Here is a 16,626-nt window from a genome sequence, read left to right as displayed (position 1 = left end):
ATAACACATATGGAATCATGTAGTAACCATTATTTTTAAACAAATCAAAATATATTTTATATTTGAGATTCTTCAAAGTAGACATCCTTTGCCTTGATGACAGCTTTGCACACTCTTGGCATTCTCTCAACCAGTTTCGTGAGGTAGTCACCTGGAATGCATTTCAATTAACAGGTGTGCCTTGTTAAAAGTTAATTTGTAGAATTTCTTATCTTCTTAATGCGTTTGAGCCAATCAGTTGTGTTGTGACAAGGTAAGGGGGGTATACAGAAGATAGCCCTATTTGGTAAAAGACCAAGTCCATATTATGGCAAGAATAGCTCAAATAAGCAAAGAGAAATTACATTCCATCATTACTTTAAGACATGAAGGTTAGTCAATTTGGAAAATTTCAAAAACTTTGTAAGTTTCTTCAAGTGCAGTCGCAAAAACCATCAAGCGCTATGATGAAACTGGCTCTCATGAGGACCACCACAGGAAATGAAGACCCAGAGTTACCTATTCTGCAGAGGATACATTCATTAGAGTTAACTGCACCTCAGATTGCAGCCCAAATAAATGCTTCACAGAGTTCAAGTAACAGACACATCTCAACATCAACTGTTCAGAGGAGACCGCGTGAATCATGGTCGATTTTGCCGCAAAGAAACCACTACTAAAGGACACCAATAATAAGAAGAGACTCGCTTGGGCCAAGAAACATGAGCAATGGACATTAGACTGGTGGAAATCTTTCCTTTGGTCTGATGAGTCCTATTGTGAGATTTTTGGTTCCGACCTCTGTGTCTTTGTGAGACGCAGAGTAGGATGAATGGATGATTTCCGCATGTGTGGTTCCCAACGTGAAGCATGGAGGAGGAGGTGTGATGGTGTGGGGGTGCTTTGCTGGTGACACTGTCAGTGATTTATTTATAATTCAAGGCACACTTAACCAGCATGGCTACCACAGCATTCTGCAGCGATACGCCATCCCATCTGGTTTGTGCTTAGTGGGACTATCATTTGTTTTTCAACAAGACAATGACCCAACACACCTCCAGGCTGTGTAAGGGCTATTTGACCAAGAAGGAGAGTGATGGAGTGCTGCATCAGATGACCTGGCCTCCACAATCACCGACAAACAAATTGAGGTAGTTTGGGATGAGTTGGACAGCAGAGTGATGGAAAAGCAGCCAACAAGTGCTCAGCATATGTAGGAGCTCCTTCAAGACTGTTGGAAAAGCCTTTCAAGTGAAGTTCGTTGAGAGAATGCCAAGAGTATGCAAAGCAGTCATCAAGGAAAAGGATGGCTACTTTGAAGAATCTGTTTAACACTTTTTTGGTTACTACATGATTCCATATCTGTTATTTCATCATTTTGATGTCTTCAAGATTATTCTACAATGTAGAAAATAGTAAAAAATTATGAAAAACCCTTGAATGAGTAGGTGTGTCCAATCTTATGACTGGTATTTTACTGGTATTATATATATACAGTTGAAGTTTAGGTACATTTGAAGTCGGAAGTTTACCTACACCTTGGCCAAATACATTTAAACTCAGTTTTTCACAATTCCATTTAATCCTAGTAAAAATTCCCTGTCTTAGGTCAGTTAGGATCACCACTTTATTTTAAGAATGTGAAATGTCAGAATAATAGTAGAGAGAATGATTTATTTCAGCTTTCATTTCTTTCATCACATTCCCAGTGGGTCAGAAGTTGAGAATTTGGTAGCATTGCCTTTAAATTGTTTAACTTGGGTCAAACGTTTTGGGTAGCCTTCCACAAGCTTCCCACAATAAGTTGGGTGAATTTTGGCCCATTCCTCCTGACAGAGCTGGTGTAACTGAGTCAGGTTTGTAGGCCTCCTTGCTTGCACACGCTTTTTCAGTTCTGCCCATGTAACGGATGTGAAATGGCTAGCTAGTTAGCGGGTACGCGCTAGTAGCATTTCAATCAGTTACGTCACTTGCTCTGAGACTTAAGTAGTGTTGCCCCTTGCTCTGCAAGGGCCGTGGCCTTTGTGGAGCGATGGGTAACGATGCTTCGTGGGTGACCGTTGTTGATGTGTGCAGAGGGTCCCTGGTTCGCGCCCGGGTCGGGGCGAGGGGACGTACTAAAGTTATACTGTTACATTGGTGCCGTGACCCGGATCACTGGTTGCTGTGGAAAAAGGAGGAGGTTGAAAGGGGGGTGAGTGTAACGGATGTGAAATGGCTAGCTAGTTAGCGGGTACGCGCTAGTAGCATTTCAATCAGTTACGTCACTTGCTCTGAGACTTAAGTAGTGTTGCCCCTTGCTCTGCAAGGGCCGTGGCCTTTGTGGAGCGGTGGGTGACCGTTGTTGATGTGTGCAGAGGGTCCCTGGTTCGCGCCCGGGTCGGGGCGAGGGGACGTACTAAAGTTATACTGTTACACCCACATATTTTCTATATGATTGAGGTCAGGGCTTTGTGATGGCCACTCCAACACCTTGACTTCGTTGTCCTTAAGCCATTTTGACACAACTTTGGAAGTATGCTTGGGGTCATTGTTCAGTTGGAAGACCCATTTGCAACCAAGCTTTAACTTCCTGACTGATGTCTTGAGATGTTGCTTCAATATATCCACATAATTTCCCTGCCTCATGATGCCATCTATTTTGTGAAGTGCACCAGTCCCTCCTGCAGCAAAGCACCCCCACAACATTTTTTATTTCACCATTATTTAACCAGGTAGGCCAGTTGAGAACAAGTTCTCATTTACAACTGCGACCTGGCCAAGATAAAGCAAAGCAGTGTGACACAAACAACAACACAGAGGTACACATGGAATAAACAAACGTACAGTCAATAACACAATAGGAAAAAAACGGGTGATGCTGCCACCCCCGTGCTTCACGGTTGGGATGGTGTTCTTTGGCTTGCCAGCCTCCCCCTTTTTCCTCCAAACATAACGATGGTCATTATGGCTAAACAGTTCTATTTTTGTTTAATCCGACCAGAGGACATTTCTCCAAAAAGTACGATCTTTGTCCCCATGTGCAGTTGCAAACTGTAGTCTGGCTTTTTTATGGCGGTTTTGGAGCAGTGGCTTCTTCCTTGCTGAGCGGCCTCTCAGGTTATGTCAATATAGGACTTGTTTTACTGTGGATATAGATACTTTTGTACCTGTTTCCTCCAGCATCTTCACAAGGTCCTTTGCTGTTGTTCTGGGATTGATTTGCACTTTTCACACCAAAGTACGTTCATCTCTAGGAGACAGAACGCGTCTCCTTCCTGAGCTGTATGATGGATGCGTGGTCCCATGGTGTTTATTCTTGCGTACTATTGTTTGTACAGATGAACGTGGTACCTTCAGGCGTTTGGAAATTGCTCCCAAGGATGAACCAGACTTGTGGAGGTCTACAACTTGTTTTCTGAGGTCTTGGCTGATTTCTTTTGATTTTCCCATGATGTCAAGCAAAGAGGCACTGAGTTTGAAGGTAGGCCTTGAAATATATCCACAGGTACACCTACTATTGACTCAAATTATGTCAATTAGCCTATCAGAAGCTTCGAAGGCCATTACATAATTTTCTGGAATTTTCCAAGCTGTTTGAAGGCACAGTCCATTTAATGTACGTACATTTCTGACCCACTGGAATTGTGATACAGTGAATTATAAGTAAAATAATCTATCTCTAAACAATTTTCGGAAAAATTACTTGTGTCATGCACAAAGTAGATGTCCTAACCGATTTGCCAAAACTATAGTTTGTTAAAACAAGAAATTTGTGGAGTGGTTAAAAAACGAGTTTTAATGACTCCAATCTAAGTGTATGTAAACTTCCGACTTCAACTGTATATATAATATCAAGAAGCAGCCCCTACATATAGGCACATTTCCAGTCAAATACACTGTGGGACTATTCCAATTGCCCCCAGCCCACGCCACCCAACGTCCTCCATCATCCAACCCTGTGAGCAACAGACACAACTCTAGAGACTCTCTGCAAAACTAGTTTTAATCGTGTGTCTTCACTACGTGGCCGGATACAGCAGAGGGTTTAGACTAGTTACCACAAATACAAAGTCAAAATTTACTATATTGTAAAAATGCATGAAAACAAAAATGTCATTTTTGGTCTTAATTTAAGGTTAGGGTTGGGCATAAGGTTGGCAGTGTGGTTAGGGTTAGGGTTAGGTTTAAAATCACATTTTAAGAAGATCAATTGTAGAAATAGGCGGGGTTTATGACTTTGTAGATGTGGCAACTGGTGATGACCCCAGCAGAGAGGAAGAGGCAAAAGCGAGAGGATTTACAAAATCTGTCAGCGTGAGATAATTGTTCTTGTTTTACCTTAGTGGAGATAAGCCTGTTTTTCTATGGAGGTCTATAAGAGTTTCGAATGCTGTAAGGCCGTATTGATCGAATAGAAGTTTCGCAATGTTTAGTCTGTTAAAATGTGCTGATATAATTGGATGCATGTGGAATTCTGACAACTTTGAGAAAAACGACTTGGTTTTGCCTGTTGTTCACACGCGTGTCTGCCCTCTCATTGGCTAGAATTGTCCCAGCTGTTCTCGCCTGCCTTCGATCACTGAGGACATTTCCATTGTTAGAGCGGTCACTCAGCTATCTTGTCAATATATTACATCATCTTTGTTACCAGTCGAACCAGTGGTAGGTAACGGGCTCACTCAGGTAGGTTTTTAAAGCAATCCGTTTTTAATATCTCTTCGAAAGTCTAGTTATTACAAGCTGACAAGTATATAAAGACGTTTTAGTATTGTTTGTTAGCCAGATGTATTGCTCTCTGTCGGATATGCTAATTAGTGTATGCTAAGGTAACGTTAGCTATCCAGCTAGCTACCAGCTTCATTTAACGTTAGTTAACTTGTCTCTCATCTTTATGAATGACCCAAGTTTTTTTTTTAAAGATAGCCTAAGCTACGTTTGTAAAGTAGCATTGTGTCTCTTTAAACGAAGTGTATTAATTATTTAACATTGTCACAATGAACCAACAGGTTTTGTTGACATATGGCACAACTATGTAAACATCATTAGCTAACTAGCTATATCCTGTGGCTGGCTACACATCATATTTTCACTCAGCCTTTGGTGGTAAAGATTAAGTTAGTTAACAAGCCAACTAGGTCAATGCTTTTCTGAATCAATTCTGATTTAGAAAGGTCCAGCCACATCTCTATTTAAATCTGATAGTGGTCCCTCCACATTTGAATGGTTTCACACGGTAGCAGTTCTCGCACAATCAATATCCTGTTTATACGTGTCTGTTATTAGGTGTCAATGATGTCGTGTCCATGTACACTTGGGACCTGCGACGCGTCTCTTATCTCCATTGTCTACAGTGTTGGGAATGCAGCCGCCACTCCCGCCAGATGAAGTCAGAGAGCTGGTGTGTTCCTGTCTTCACAGGGACCCAGTAGCTGCTGACCTGAGATGCAGCCTGTTTGTTGCTGCTGCTCAGAGCTACAAGAGGGACTCACTGCTCAGACCCTACCCCCCCAGATATATCAGAGACACTGACACCAAGGAGTTTGATGAGCTGGTGAGGAATTAAACAGGACAGAAAACACTGATATTTTCCCATATCAAAAGAGAATGTTTGACTTATAATTTAAAACTTTAAGATGCAGCCTTTCTGCTAGAATTCAAACACATTATTCAGTGTCACTGTGTACCATACCTGTCCAGTTGGTGATGCAATGTACTGTAATCAGTACTGTACTGTGTTGATGTAGTCGGCTCTCCTAGGTTATAGACTGCTCTTGTGTTCCTCCCAGCTGTCAGATGTGAGCAGTTTGCCTGGTGTGAGGGAGCTGGTGAGATTGAGACCTGGCAAAGCTGACCATCATCTGGCCCTCACACACTGGGTTCTCTTCTCCAAGAGCTTCGCTGTGAAGACACTACAGAAAGACGAGGTAAAGGCAAAGTCAATAACATGGTCACCTCACTATCAACATTCTCAGATTATTGGATGTTCCTGTCAGCTCAGCATTACCATCTTATAACCTACACCTAGCGTTCACGTCAAGGGGTTTGGATCTCTTGGCGTAACTGCTAAGGTATTCTGCTGACAGTTGCTGGTCCCTGGTTTGAGTCCTGGCCAGGGCGGCCCTTGAATATCCCTGTTCCCTTTCTCCTCTCTGCTGCCCCTTCACCAGTATGTCAAGCTCTGTAACCTGACAGAGGCTGAGGGGATCTCTACGCCGGTCCCGGACTTCCTGTTTGAGCTAGAGTACTGCGACCAGATGAACGTTAAGTTTGAGAAGACGCGGGCGGGACGTGACCTCTTCTATGCATTCCACGGCAGCCGACTGGAGAACTTCCATTCTATCATACACAACGGACTACACTGCCACCTCAACAAGGTCAGTGCAGAAATGTGGCAGTCCCACCAGGCCTGTCATGATGGAGATGATCTTTGGTTCCCAGTAGCCCTACTTGAGTATATATGGTTGATTGATATGTTCACAGATAATTGTTATGTTGAGTCAATAGCCAATATTAGCTATATCATCATTTGAAGTTGCAGAGTAAAATCTAATAATTTGTCAGACCATGTAAAAAAAAATTGACAGACTGTTGTGTTTGGTGATTTTCCCCCACAGACGTCATTGTTCGGAGAGGGCACCTACCTCACCAGTGACCTCAGCATGGCGGTCCTCTACAGTCCCCATGGCAACGGTTGGGGCGACAGCCTCCTGGGACCGTTGCTAAGCTGTGTCGCCATGTGTGAGGTCATTGACCACCCAGACGTCAAGTGCCAGGTAAAGAGGAAAGGTACGTTTGCACAACCGCTAGGATACTTCATAACAGATGAGTGAAGACCCAGTACAGGCAGGGGTGGATATGACTTTCCTCTGAGTCTGGTTCCTTTCAAGGTTTCTTCCTTCTAGGGAGGTTTTCCTCTGCTTGCTCTTAGGGGTTGAGGCCGGGTTACTGTAATGCACTTTTCTTATGTTTAAAAAAAAAAAAAAAAGGGCTTTTTGATTAATTTGATGGACAATGCTACAGAAATGTAAACAACAGCTACCTCCTAAACCCTGTCAATAATTATTTCCCTAAACCTGTTTCAGACTCTGAGACCATTGACCGGCAGCGATCCAGAGCCAGGAACAGTGAAGGAGGAGAGGTCCCTCAGAAGTACTTTGTGGTCACCAACAATCAGCTGCTCCGAGTCAAATACTTGCTCGTGTACTCTCAGAGAAGACACCTGTCCAGGTTAGTACCTGCTAGTGTACTCTCAGAGAAGACACCTGTCCAGGTTAGTACCTGCTAGTGTACTCTCAGAGAAGACACCTGTCCAGGTTAGTACCTGCTAGTGTACTCTCAGAGAAGACACCTGTCCAGGTAAGTCACCTGTATAGATGGAGCACTACTCTTAAAGTCTAACACCTCTTTGACAAACTGCTAACTGGATGCACAAATGCGGTCAAATATATTGGCACCCTTGCTCTTTACAATCGAGCAGAATGTTCTGTTTTTTCTTTTCAAAACTGGTTCAATGTTACCTGCAATTTACCACATGTGAGATGATAAATTACACAGTAAACAAGAATCATTGCCTCCAATGAAATGTATTTGAATTTAGAATAATTTAGTCCAGGCCATTTTTACTTTATTTACTTCAATTTCACTTTAGATTATTATTATGTTTTTTTGGTCCTGGGCATTTGTAAATCCAACAAATACATTTTTTTCAACTTCAAGTGATTTGATAAAAAATAGTGAATCATGCAAGTGTGCCAATATATTTTACCATCTGTGTTATCTTTGCTGCCCTCTAGTGGTGTCTTGGTGTGTTGGGAAAAGGATGGGAAAGGATGAACTTTCCAGCTTGGCGTCAACAGCCGCTTCAGATTTTCATTGCCGTTCCAACTCCTATATGCGTTTTACTTCTTCTGTAGTGCAGATGTAGTCTTTTGACTTGTGTGATGTGATTTTTGTGATGTTTCTAGACATTCCCAGGGCAGGTCGTGGCTGGTCAGACATCACTTTGCCATTATGATGAGTCTCTACCTACTCCTTCTCATCTTCATCGGTACCTTCAACTCCACCACATTCCTCTCCTTCTGGAACCGGCTCTTCCGGTGATGTCACAATCACAACACTGGCTCTTCCGGTGACGTCACAAACACAGGACGACACTCTTCCGGTGACGTCACAGAACGGTCATGGTGCTTTTCCACTTCAGCCCAAGATGGTTAAGCCTGAGGCTTTCTATGGGCTTAAACCCTGGTGTTTTTACTAGGGAAATAGTTTCCTTTCCATCCCTTGGGCTTGACCCTAAGGCACGAGTGTGAAACTCATTCCACGGAGGGCCGAGTGTCTGCAGGTTTTCGCGCCTCCCTTGTACTTGATTGATGAATTAAGGTCACTGATTAGTAAATAACTCCCCTCACCTGGTTGTCTAGGTCTTAATTGAAAAGAAAAACCAGCAGACACTAGACCCTCCATTGAATGAGTTTGACACTTCGAACTTGGGAAGAGCAGTGTGTCAAGTTCAACAACATGTGAAATTTCAACAGTTTCTTATGAGAAGGAATAGTTCATCTAGACATGGACCATTCTTCTCATTCATAGTGCCTTCCCTAACACAGAGACAGACCAGACGGACAGACCAGACGGACAGCACAGGAGACAGACTGGACGGACGGACAGCACAGGAGACAGACCAGACGGACGGACTGCACAGGAGACACTCTGGGCGGACGTACAGCACAGGAGACAGACAGACCGGACGGACAGCACAGGAGACACACTGGACGGACGGACAGCACAGGAGACGGACAGCACAGGAGACAGACCGGACAGACAGCACAGGAGACAGACCGGATGGACGGACTGCACAGGAGACACTCTGGGCGGACGTACACAACAGGAGACAGACAAACCGGACGGACAGCACAGGAGACGGACAGCACAGGAGACGGACAGCACAGGAGACGGACAGCACAGGAGACAGACCGGAGACATACAGACGGACAGCACAGGAGGCAGACCGGACGGACAGCACAGGAGACGTGGGCAAATAGGACAAACACCTTAACACTGTTTCCCTTTCATGAGTTTTCCACCTGGCATCCCTTTGTATGTACAGTATGCATGGTTATCACTGCTATGGTTATAACACCCTCACATGCTGACAACACCGCCCGCGTCTCGTGAGCGAGCGTTGCAAAATAAGTGTACACATACATGTTATTCAACCATTGCGTCCACACTGTGCACGCGTGTCAACGAGCGTCTGCGTAGACGGCCAGCGCTTTGTGACGCTTGATGTGCTGCAAGTCCTGCGTCTCCCTTCTCCTCATTGGTTTTTAGGAGTGTATATACCCACATGGGTGATTGAAAGATGAACTGAGGTCCACTGTCCAGTTGGTGGTGGTAATGCACCTTAAAGTTGGTTGCCAACCGCCATGTTTATTTTTATTTATTTCACCTTTATTTAACCAGGTAGGCAAGTTGAGAACAAGTTCTCATTTACAATTGCGACCTGGCCAAGATAAAGCAAAGCAGTTCGACACATACAACAACACAGAGTTACACATGGAGTAAAACAAACATACAGTCAATAATACAGTAGAAAAATAAGTATATATACAATGTGAGCAAATGAGGTGAGATAAGGGAGGTAAAGGCAAAAAAAGGCCATGGTGGCGAAGTAAATACAATATAGCAAGTAAAACACTGGAATGGTAGATTTGCAGTGGAAGAATGTGCAAAGTAGAAATAGAAATAATGGGGTGCAAAGGAGCAAAATAAATAAATACAGTAGGGGAAGAGGTAGTTGTTTGGGCTAAATTATAGATGTGCTATGTACAGGTGCAGTAATCTAAAGTCCGAAGAAGAAGCCTGAAGGAGGAGAGATTACTAGAAACTAACTAGGTTTCCCCTTTTATCTGTGGATTAATTATCGGAGTAGAGGACCTTGTGCATTTCAGGTAAAATAACAACCCAAGGTTTATATCCCAGGACAAGCTAGCTAGCAACAGCAAGCTAGCTAGCTAAATTGCCATATGTTTAATGCATTTTGACCTGGGTGGGCAAAATCAACATGCGCGCGATGGCGGACGCACGCGGAGCGGTGTGGTCAGCACAAGACTGTTTTCACATGAAGGAAACCATGCTTTGATTCATTTCCTGTTGTTAAAAGTAAACGTTATCATGGACTATTATGTAATATCGCTGAGTCTACCTTTTTAATCACTAACAAACAAGTTTTGAGGTCAATTTCAGTACATTGAAATTTCATATTTCCTTCATTAATATGTCATTTAGCAGACACTTTTATCCAATGCGACTTAGTCATGCATGCATATGGTTTACGTATGGGTTGTCCCGGGAATCAAACCCACTATTCTGGCGTAGCAAGCACTACAGAGGACCATTGAAAAGCATTGAAGATAATAGGAATTTCAGTGTACTTCCTAAAATAACTGGAATTAAAATGGAATTGACCCTGCTAACAAATATACAGTGCATTCGGAAAGTATTCAGACCCCTTGACTTTTCCACATTTTGTTATGTTACAGCCTTATTCTAAAATGCATTAAATACAGGTTTATAGAAATGTTTGCAAATTTATAACAAATGTTAAAGTATTCAGAACCTTTACTCAGTACTTTGTTGAAGCATCTTTGGAAGCGATTTACAGCCTTGGCTCCAATCAATTGAATTTACCACAGGTGGACTCCAATCAAGTTGTAGAAACATCTCAAGGATGATCAATGGAAACAGGATGCACCTGAGCTCAATTTTGAGTCTCATAGCAAAGGGTCTGAATTACTTATGTAAATAAAGTATTTCATTTTTTTTTTTTTTATGAATACATTTTCAAAAATGTCTAAAAACCCGTTTTCACTTTGTCTTTATGGGGTATTGTGTAGATTAATGATTTTTTTTAAATCCATTTTAGAATAAGGCTGTAATGTAACAAAATGTGGGAAAAGTGAAGGGGTCTGAATACTTTCCCGAAGGCACTGTATGTTAAATTGTGCTCAGTTTTTTTATTTTTTATAGTTGCATAACTACTTACCTTTTGCCTGCATCTGCCTTACGCTTAGCGAATATAAAATACTGCTAAGATTGTTCCTTTCATCAGTAATCACTGCTATATCAGTCTGCAATAGTGTACTTCTGGGTTGTGTTCATTAGGGAACACAGTAGCCAAATGTTTTGCAACAGAAACAAATGTGTTTCTTATTGGACAAGGAGTCCTGTCAATGTAGTCCTTGTATCTGTACATCTTTGTGGTCAACGTCTTCGTTGTTCTGTTTATTTTACCTCATGACAAGTGAAGGACTTTCCACGGTTGTTATTAAACGGTTTGAGTTGGCTTATGCTTTGCTGTTGTACTTTTATAATGAGAAACTACTTGAATTTGTCAAGAGAACCCTAATTCTTGAAGAGCTGTTTATATATTCTTTATACATAATTTAATTGTTTTATTGTTATAAGATATTCCCAAAACAATCATATCAAATAAAATGTGCTTTTGTATCGCTTATGACATTTTAATTTCTTACAGTTGATCTTAATCGTAAAAAATACATTTGGGATTTTTTCTCCCTTTTTTTTGAAACAATTACAAGATTAGAAAGCTAGAATAGCTAGTAGACTGTTCTCTTAAACTCAAGGGATTTGAGGAGTATTCAGATATTTCTATGTATAAAAAAGTGAAAATAATTGTAGATACTCTTGGTGTAGATAGTATTGGTGACTGTGGCCTGTAAATAAAAACTTACTGGTTTGTTGGATGATCCACCAATTGGCCAAAAGTATGTGGACACCTGCTTGTTGAACATCTCATTCCAAAATCATGGGCATTAATATGGAGTTGGTCCCCCCCCCTTTGCTGCTATAACAGCCTCCACTCTACTGGGAAGACTTTCCACTAGATGTTGGAACATTATTACAGGTACTTGCTTCCATTCAGCCACAAGAGCATTAGTGAGGTCAGGCACTGATGTTGGGCGATTAGGCTTGGCTCGTAGTCTGCGTTCCAATTCATCCCAAAGGGTTGAGGTCAGGGCTCTGCAGGCCAGTCAAGTTCTTCCACACCGATGTCAACAAACCATTTCTGTATGGGCCTCGCTTTGTGTACAGGGGTGTTATGCTGAAACAGGAAAGGACCTTCCCCAAACTGTTGCCACAAAGTTGGAAGCACAGAATCTTCATTGTATACTGTAGCATTAAGATTTCCTTTCACTGGAACTAAGGGGCCTAGCCTGAACCATGAAAAACAGCCCCAGACCATTATTCCTCCACCAAACTTTACAGTTGGCACTATGCATTCGGGCAGGCAGTGTTTTCCTGGCATCCGCCAAACCCAGATTCGTCCGTCGGACTGCCAGAGGGTGAAGCGTGATTCATCACTCCAGAGAACACGTTTCCACTGCTCCAGAGTCCAATGGCGACGAGCTTTACACCACTCCAGCCGACGCTTGGCATTGCACATGGTGATCTTAGGCTTGTGAGCGACTGCTTGGCCATGGAAACACATTTCATGAAGCTCCCAACGAACAGTTATTGTGCTGACGTTGCTTCCAGAGGCAGTTTGGAACTCCGTAGTGACAGTTGCAACCGAGGACAGATTAATTTTACGTGCTTCAGCACTCGCCGGTCCCGTTCTGTAAGCTTGTGTGGCCTACCACTTTGCGGCTGAACCGTTGTTGCTCCTAGATGTTTCCACTTCACAATAACAGCACTTACAGTTGACTGGAGCAGAGTCCTTCAGTAAGGCCATTCTTCTGCCAATGTTTGTCTATGGAGATTGCATGGTTGCGTGCTCGATTTTATACACCTGTCAGCAACGGGTGTGGTTGAAATTTGCTGAATCCACTCATTTGAATGGGTTGTTCACATACTTTTGTGTATATAGTGTACGTCTATAGGTGTAAACAGAGAGTGTAGAATGGGGATGTTATCCTGTGGAGAGATGAGAAGAACCATAAAAGCTTCGAAACACTTGTTTGATGTTTAACTTCTAGTTGTGAGTGTTATTGGTCTGTGTGTTCCTCCATATTGTAACTTTGTCATGCTGCCTGTCCGTGGGAATGTTTTATGACACCTGGATCGCTGAAGGTCCATTCTTATCTGTGTTTATTATCAGTGGATAAACAACAGGACCAATACACGGGCTTGATAACAGTGGCGGCTAGCTAGCTTTGTTCACCGAGGAGTCTGCCATACACAAACTATTATGTTAATAAATCACTGCCTGGTCTGTCCCTGTCTAGATAACACAAGGCTGTCCCTGTCAATGTTCTTGGATATGAGCTATTGGATAGAAGAGGAAACACTAGTTTAGTCAGTAAGGATGGATTTACATAAATGAACATGCTTTTGAATCGTAGTAATATGGAAATATGTTGTGCAATCCTGTATCAATAGTTTACTTACAAACTTAAAACATGTAGCAAAGGGTCGGTTTGCATAAAACAATTTATAGCTTAGCATTTTATGACTTTAATCAATAATATTTCTCAACTGATATTTTAATCAATAAATACAGTATGTTCCCTCGGACCAGATTTATTAAACATTTGCATTAGAACAAAGTTGGTTCCAGAAGAAAGTTAATAGCTGCAAAAAACATCAACGCCAAATCACTAATCTTGTCAGTTAAAAAAAATACAAATATTTATCAACCTTGATGTACCTTCGTGCCCTATATTCCCTCTGGAAAATAACAGATGCAAAGTTTACATTTCTACCTAAACATCCAAACTAGGTGGATAATATATTTTTTAATGCTTTCAGACTGTGGCCTACTTAACTGTGGTTTATCAGATTTCACAATGTTTTATTAATTAATACCGTTTGGAATTAAAATTGTCCAGAGAAGCAGCCGACATCTTGATTATTTTTTAAATCACCGTCCTTTAATTGTATCTTGTGTGGTGTTTCAGAAGCCTGTGATTGTATTTGAGATATCAAAAAATGTCTGTGGAATGACTGATAACTTGGCTGCTCAATGAAAGCCTACTCCTCACAAAAATTACCACCTGTACTTGTGAATTAGTTTTTTTTTCTTTCTTGATTACTATTTCTTCACCAGAAGGCACTTTATATAAGCCAGACAGACATCTGAAGGACGTTCAGAGAACAACCAGCCTATTGTTGGGCCAGGCAGTATTCCTGTCTTCTACTGACTTTGTTATTGTAGGCTCATAAAGTCTGTTATTCAGTAACCTCTATGCAGGTGTACAGTGCGTTCAGAAACACCCCTTGATATTTTTCCACATTTTTTGTTACAGCCTGATTTATATATATTTTGTCACTGATCTACACACGATACCACATAATGTCAAAGTGGAATTATGTTTTTAGACATTTTTTTAAACAAATTCATTAAAAATGAAAAGCTGAAATGTCTTGATGTCAATAAGTATTCAACCCATTTGTTATGGCAAACCTAAATAAGTTCAGGAGTAAACATTTACTTAACAACTCACATAAGTTGCATGGACTCACTCTTTGTGCAATAATAGTGCTGGCTGCATCATGGTGCTGGCTGCATCATAGTGCTGGCTGCATCATAGTACTGGCTGCATCATAGTGGTGGCTGCATCATAGTGCTGGCTGCATCATAGTGGTGGCTGCATCATAGTGCTGGCTGCATCATAGTGGTGGCTGCATCATAGTGGTGGCTGCATCATGGTGCTGGCTGCATCATGGTGCTGTCTGCATCATAGTGGTGGCTGCATCATGGTGCTGGCTGCATCATAGTGCTGGCTGCATCATAGTGCTGGCTGCATCATAGTGGTGGCTGCATCATGGTGCTGGCTGCATCATGGTGCTGTCTGCATCATAGTGGTGGCTGCATCATGGTGCTGTCTGCATCATAGTGCTGGCTGCATCATGGTGCTGGCTGCATCATGGTGCTGGCTGCATCATAGTGGTGGCTGCATCATAGTGCTGGCTGCATCATAGTGCTGGCTGCATCGTGGTGCTGGCTGCATAATGGTGCTGGCTGCATCATAGAGCTGGCTGCGTCATGGTGCTGGTTGCATCATAATGGTGGCTGCATCATAGTGCTGGCTGCATCATAGTGCTGGCTGCATCGTGGTGCTGGCTGCATCATGGTGCTGGCTGCATCATAGAGCTGGCTGCGTCATGGTGCTGGCTGCATCATGGTGCTGGCTGCATCATGGTGGTGGCTAAATCATAGTGCTGGCTGCATCATAGTGGTGGCTGCATCATGGTGCTGGCTGCATCATGGTGCTGTCTGCATCATAGTGGTGGCTGCATCATGGTGCTGGCTGCATCATAGCGCTGGCTGCATCATAGTGCTGGCTGCATCATAGTGGTGGCTGCATCATGGTGCTGGCTGCATCATGGTGCTGTCTGCATCATAGTGGTGGCTGCATCATGGTGCTGTCTGCATCATAGTGCTGGCTGCATCATGGTGCTGGCTGCATCATGGTGCTGGCTGCATCATAGTGGTGGCTGCATCATAGTGCTGGCTGCATCATAGTGCTGGCTGCATCGTGGTGCTGGCTGCATAATGGTGCCGGCTGCATCATAGAGCTGGCTGCGTCATGGTGCTGGTTGCATCATAATGGTGGCTGCATCATAGTGCTGGCTGCATCATAGTGCTGGCTGCATCGTGGTGCTGGCTGCATCATGGTGCTGGCTGCATCATAGAGCTGGCTGCGTCATGGTGCTGGCTGCATCATGGTGCTGGCTGCATCATGGTGGTGGCTGCATCATAGTGCTGGCTGCATCATAGTGCTGGCTGCATCATGGTGCTGGCTGCATCATGGTGCTGGCTGCATCATGGTGCTGGCTGCATCATGGTGCTGGCTGCATCATGGTGCTGGCTGCATCATAGTGCTAGCTGCATCAAAGAGCTGGCTGCATCGTGGTGCTGGCTGCATCGTGGTGCTGGCTGCATCATAGTGCTAGCTGCATCATAGAGCTGGCTGCATCGTGGTGCTGGCTGCATCATAGTGCTGGCTGCATCATAGTGCTGGCTGCATCATAGTGCTAGCTGCATCATAGTGCTGGCTGCATCATGGTGCTGGCTGCATCATAGTGCTGGCTGCATCATAGTACTGGCTGCATCATAGTGCTGGCTGCATCATAGTGCTGGCTGCATCATAGTGCTGGCTGCATCATAGTGCTGGCTGCATCATGATGCTGGCTGCATCATGATGCTGGCTGCATTATAGTACTGGCTGCATCATAGTACTGGCTCCATCATAGTGCTGGCTGCATCATAGTGCTGGCTGCATCATGGTGCTAGCTGCATCATAGTACTGGCTGCATCATTTTGCTGGCTGCATCATGGTGCTGGCTGCATCATAGTGCTGGCTGCATCATGGTGCTGGCTGCATCATGGTCCTGGCTGCATTATAGTGCTGACTGCATCATAGTGCTGGCTGCATCATGGTCCTGGCTGCATTATAGTGCTGACTGCATCATAGTGCTGGCTGCATCATGGTCCTGGCTGCATCATGGTGCTGGCTGCATCATGGTGGTGGCTGCATCATAGTGCTGACTGCATCATGGTGCTGGCTGCATCATGGTGCTGGCTGCATCATGGTGCTGGCTGCATCATGGTGCTGGCTGCATCATAGTGGTGGCTGCATCATAGTGCTGGTTGCATCATAATGGTGGCTGCATCATAGTGCTGGCTGCATCGTGGTGCTG

The 16,626-nt window shown here is 43.5% G+C and overlaps 1 protein-coding gene across 2 annotated transcripts; it reads left to right on the top strand.

The window, feature by feature from the left end:
- Window positions 1–4,247: 4,247 nt before the first annotated feature.
- On the top strand, window positions 4,248–9,370 carry LOC120052338 (protein mono-ADP-ribosyltransferase PARP16-like). Of its 2 annotated transcripts, none has more exons than XM_038999190.1 (7): window positions 4,248–4,644; window positions 5,313–5,512; window positions 5,748–5,885; window positions 6,129–6,335; window positions 6,576–6,747; window positions 7,044–7,188; window positions 7,926–9,370. In XM_038999190.1, exons 2-7 carry the CDS (start codon window positions 5,321–5,323, stop codon window positions 8,059–8,061), a joined length of 990 nt encoding a protein of 329 aa, XP_038855118.1. In that variant the 5' UTR covers window positions 4,248–4,644; window positions 5,313–5,320; the 3' UTR covers window positions 8,062–9,370. The 2 variants fall into 2 exon arrangements, with proteins under 2 accessions (XP_038855118.1, XP_038855117.1); XM_038999189.1 differs by having other exon boundaries at window positions 5,245–5,512.
- Window positions 9,371–16,626: the final 7,256 nt, after the last annotated feature.

Source organism: Salvelinus namaycush, chromosome 8 (genome assembly GCF_016432855.1).
Source record: "Salvelinus namaycush isolate Seneca chromosome 8, SaNama_1.0, whole genome shotgun sequence".
Taxonomy (NCBI): Eukaryota; Metazoa; Chordata; class Actinopteri; order Salmoniformes; family Salmonidae; genus Salvelinus; species Salvelinus namaycush.
This window is presented reverse-complemented; position numbering and strand designations above follow the sequence as displayed.

Bases quoted from the DNA above. Each gene is read 5' to 3' on its own strand.
- LOC120052338 (XM_038999190.1), top strand. From the start codon at position 5,321: ATGCAGCCGCCACTCCCGCCAGATGAAGTCAGAGAGCTGGTGTGTTCC. The intron at 5,513-5,747 runs GTGAGGAATTAA...TGTTCCTCCCAG, and splicing joins CCAAGGAGTTTGATGAGCTG to CTGTCAGATGTGAGCAGTTT. The intron at 6,748-7,043 runs GTACGTTTGCAC...AACCTGTTTCAG, and splicing joins GTGCCAGGTAAAGAGGAAAG to ACTCTGAGACCATTGACCGG.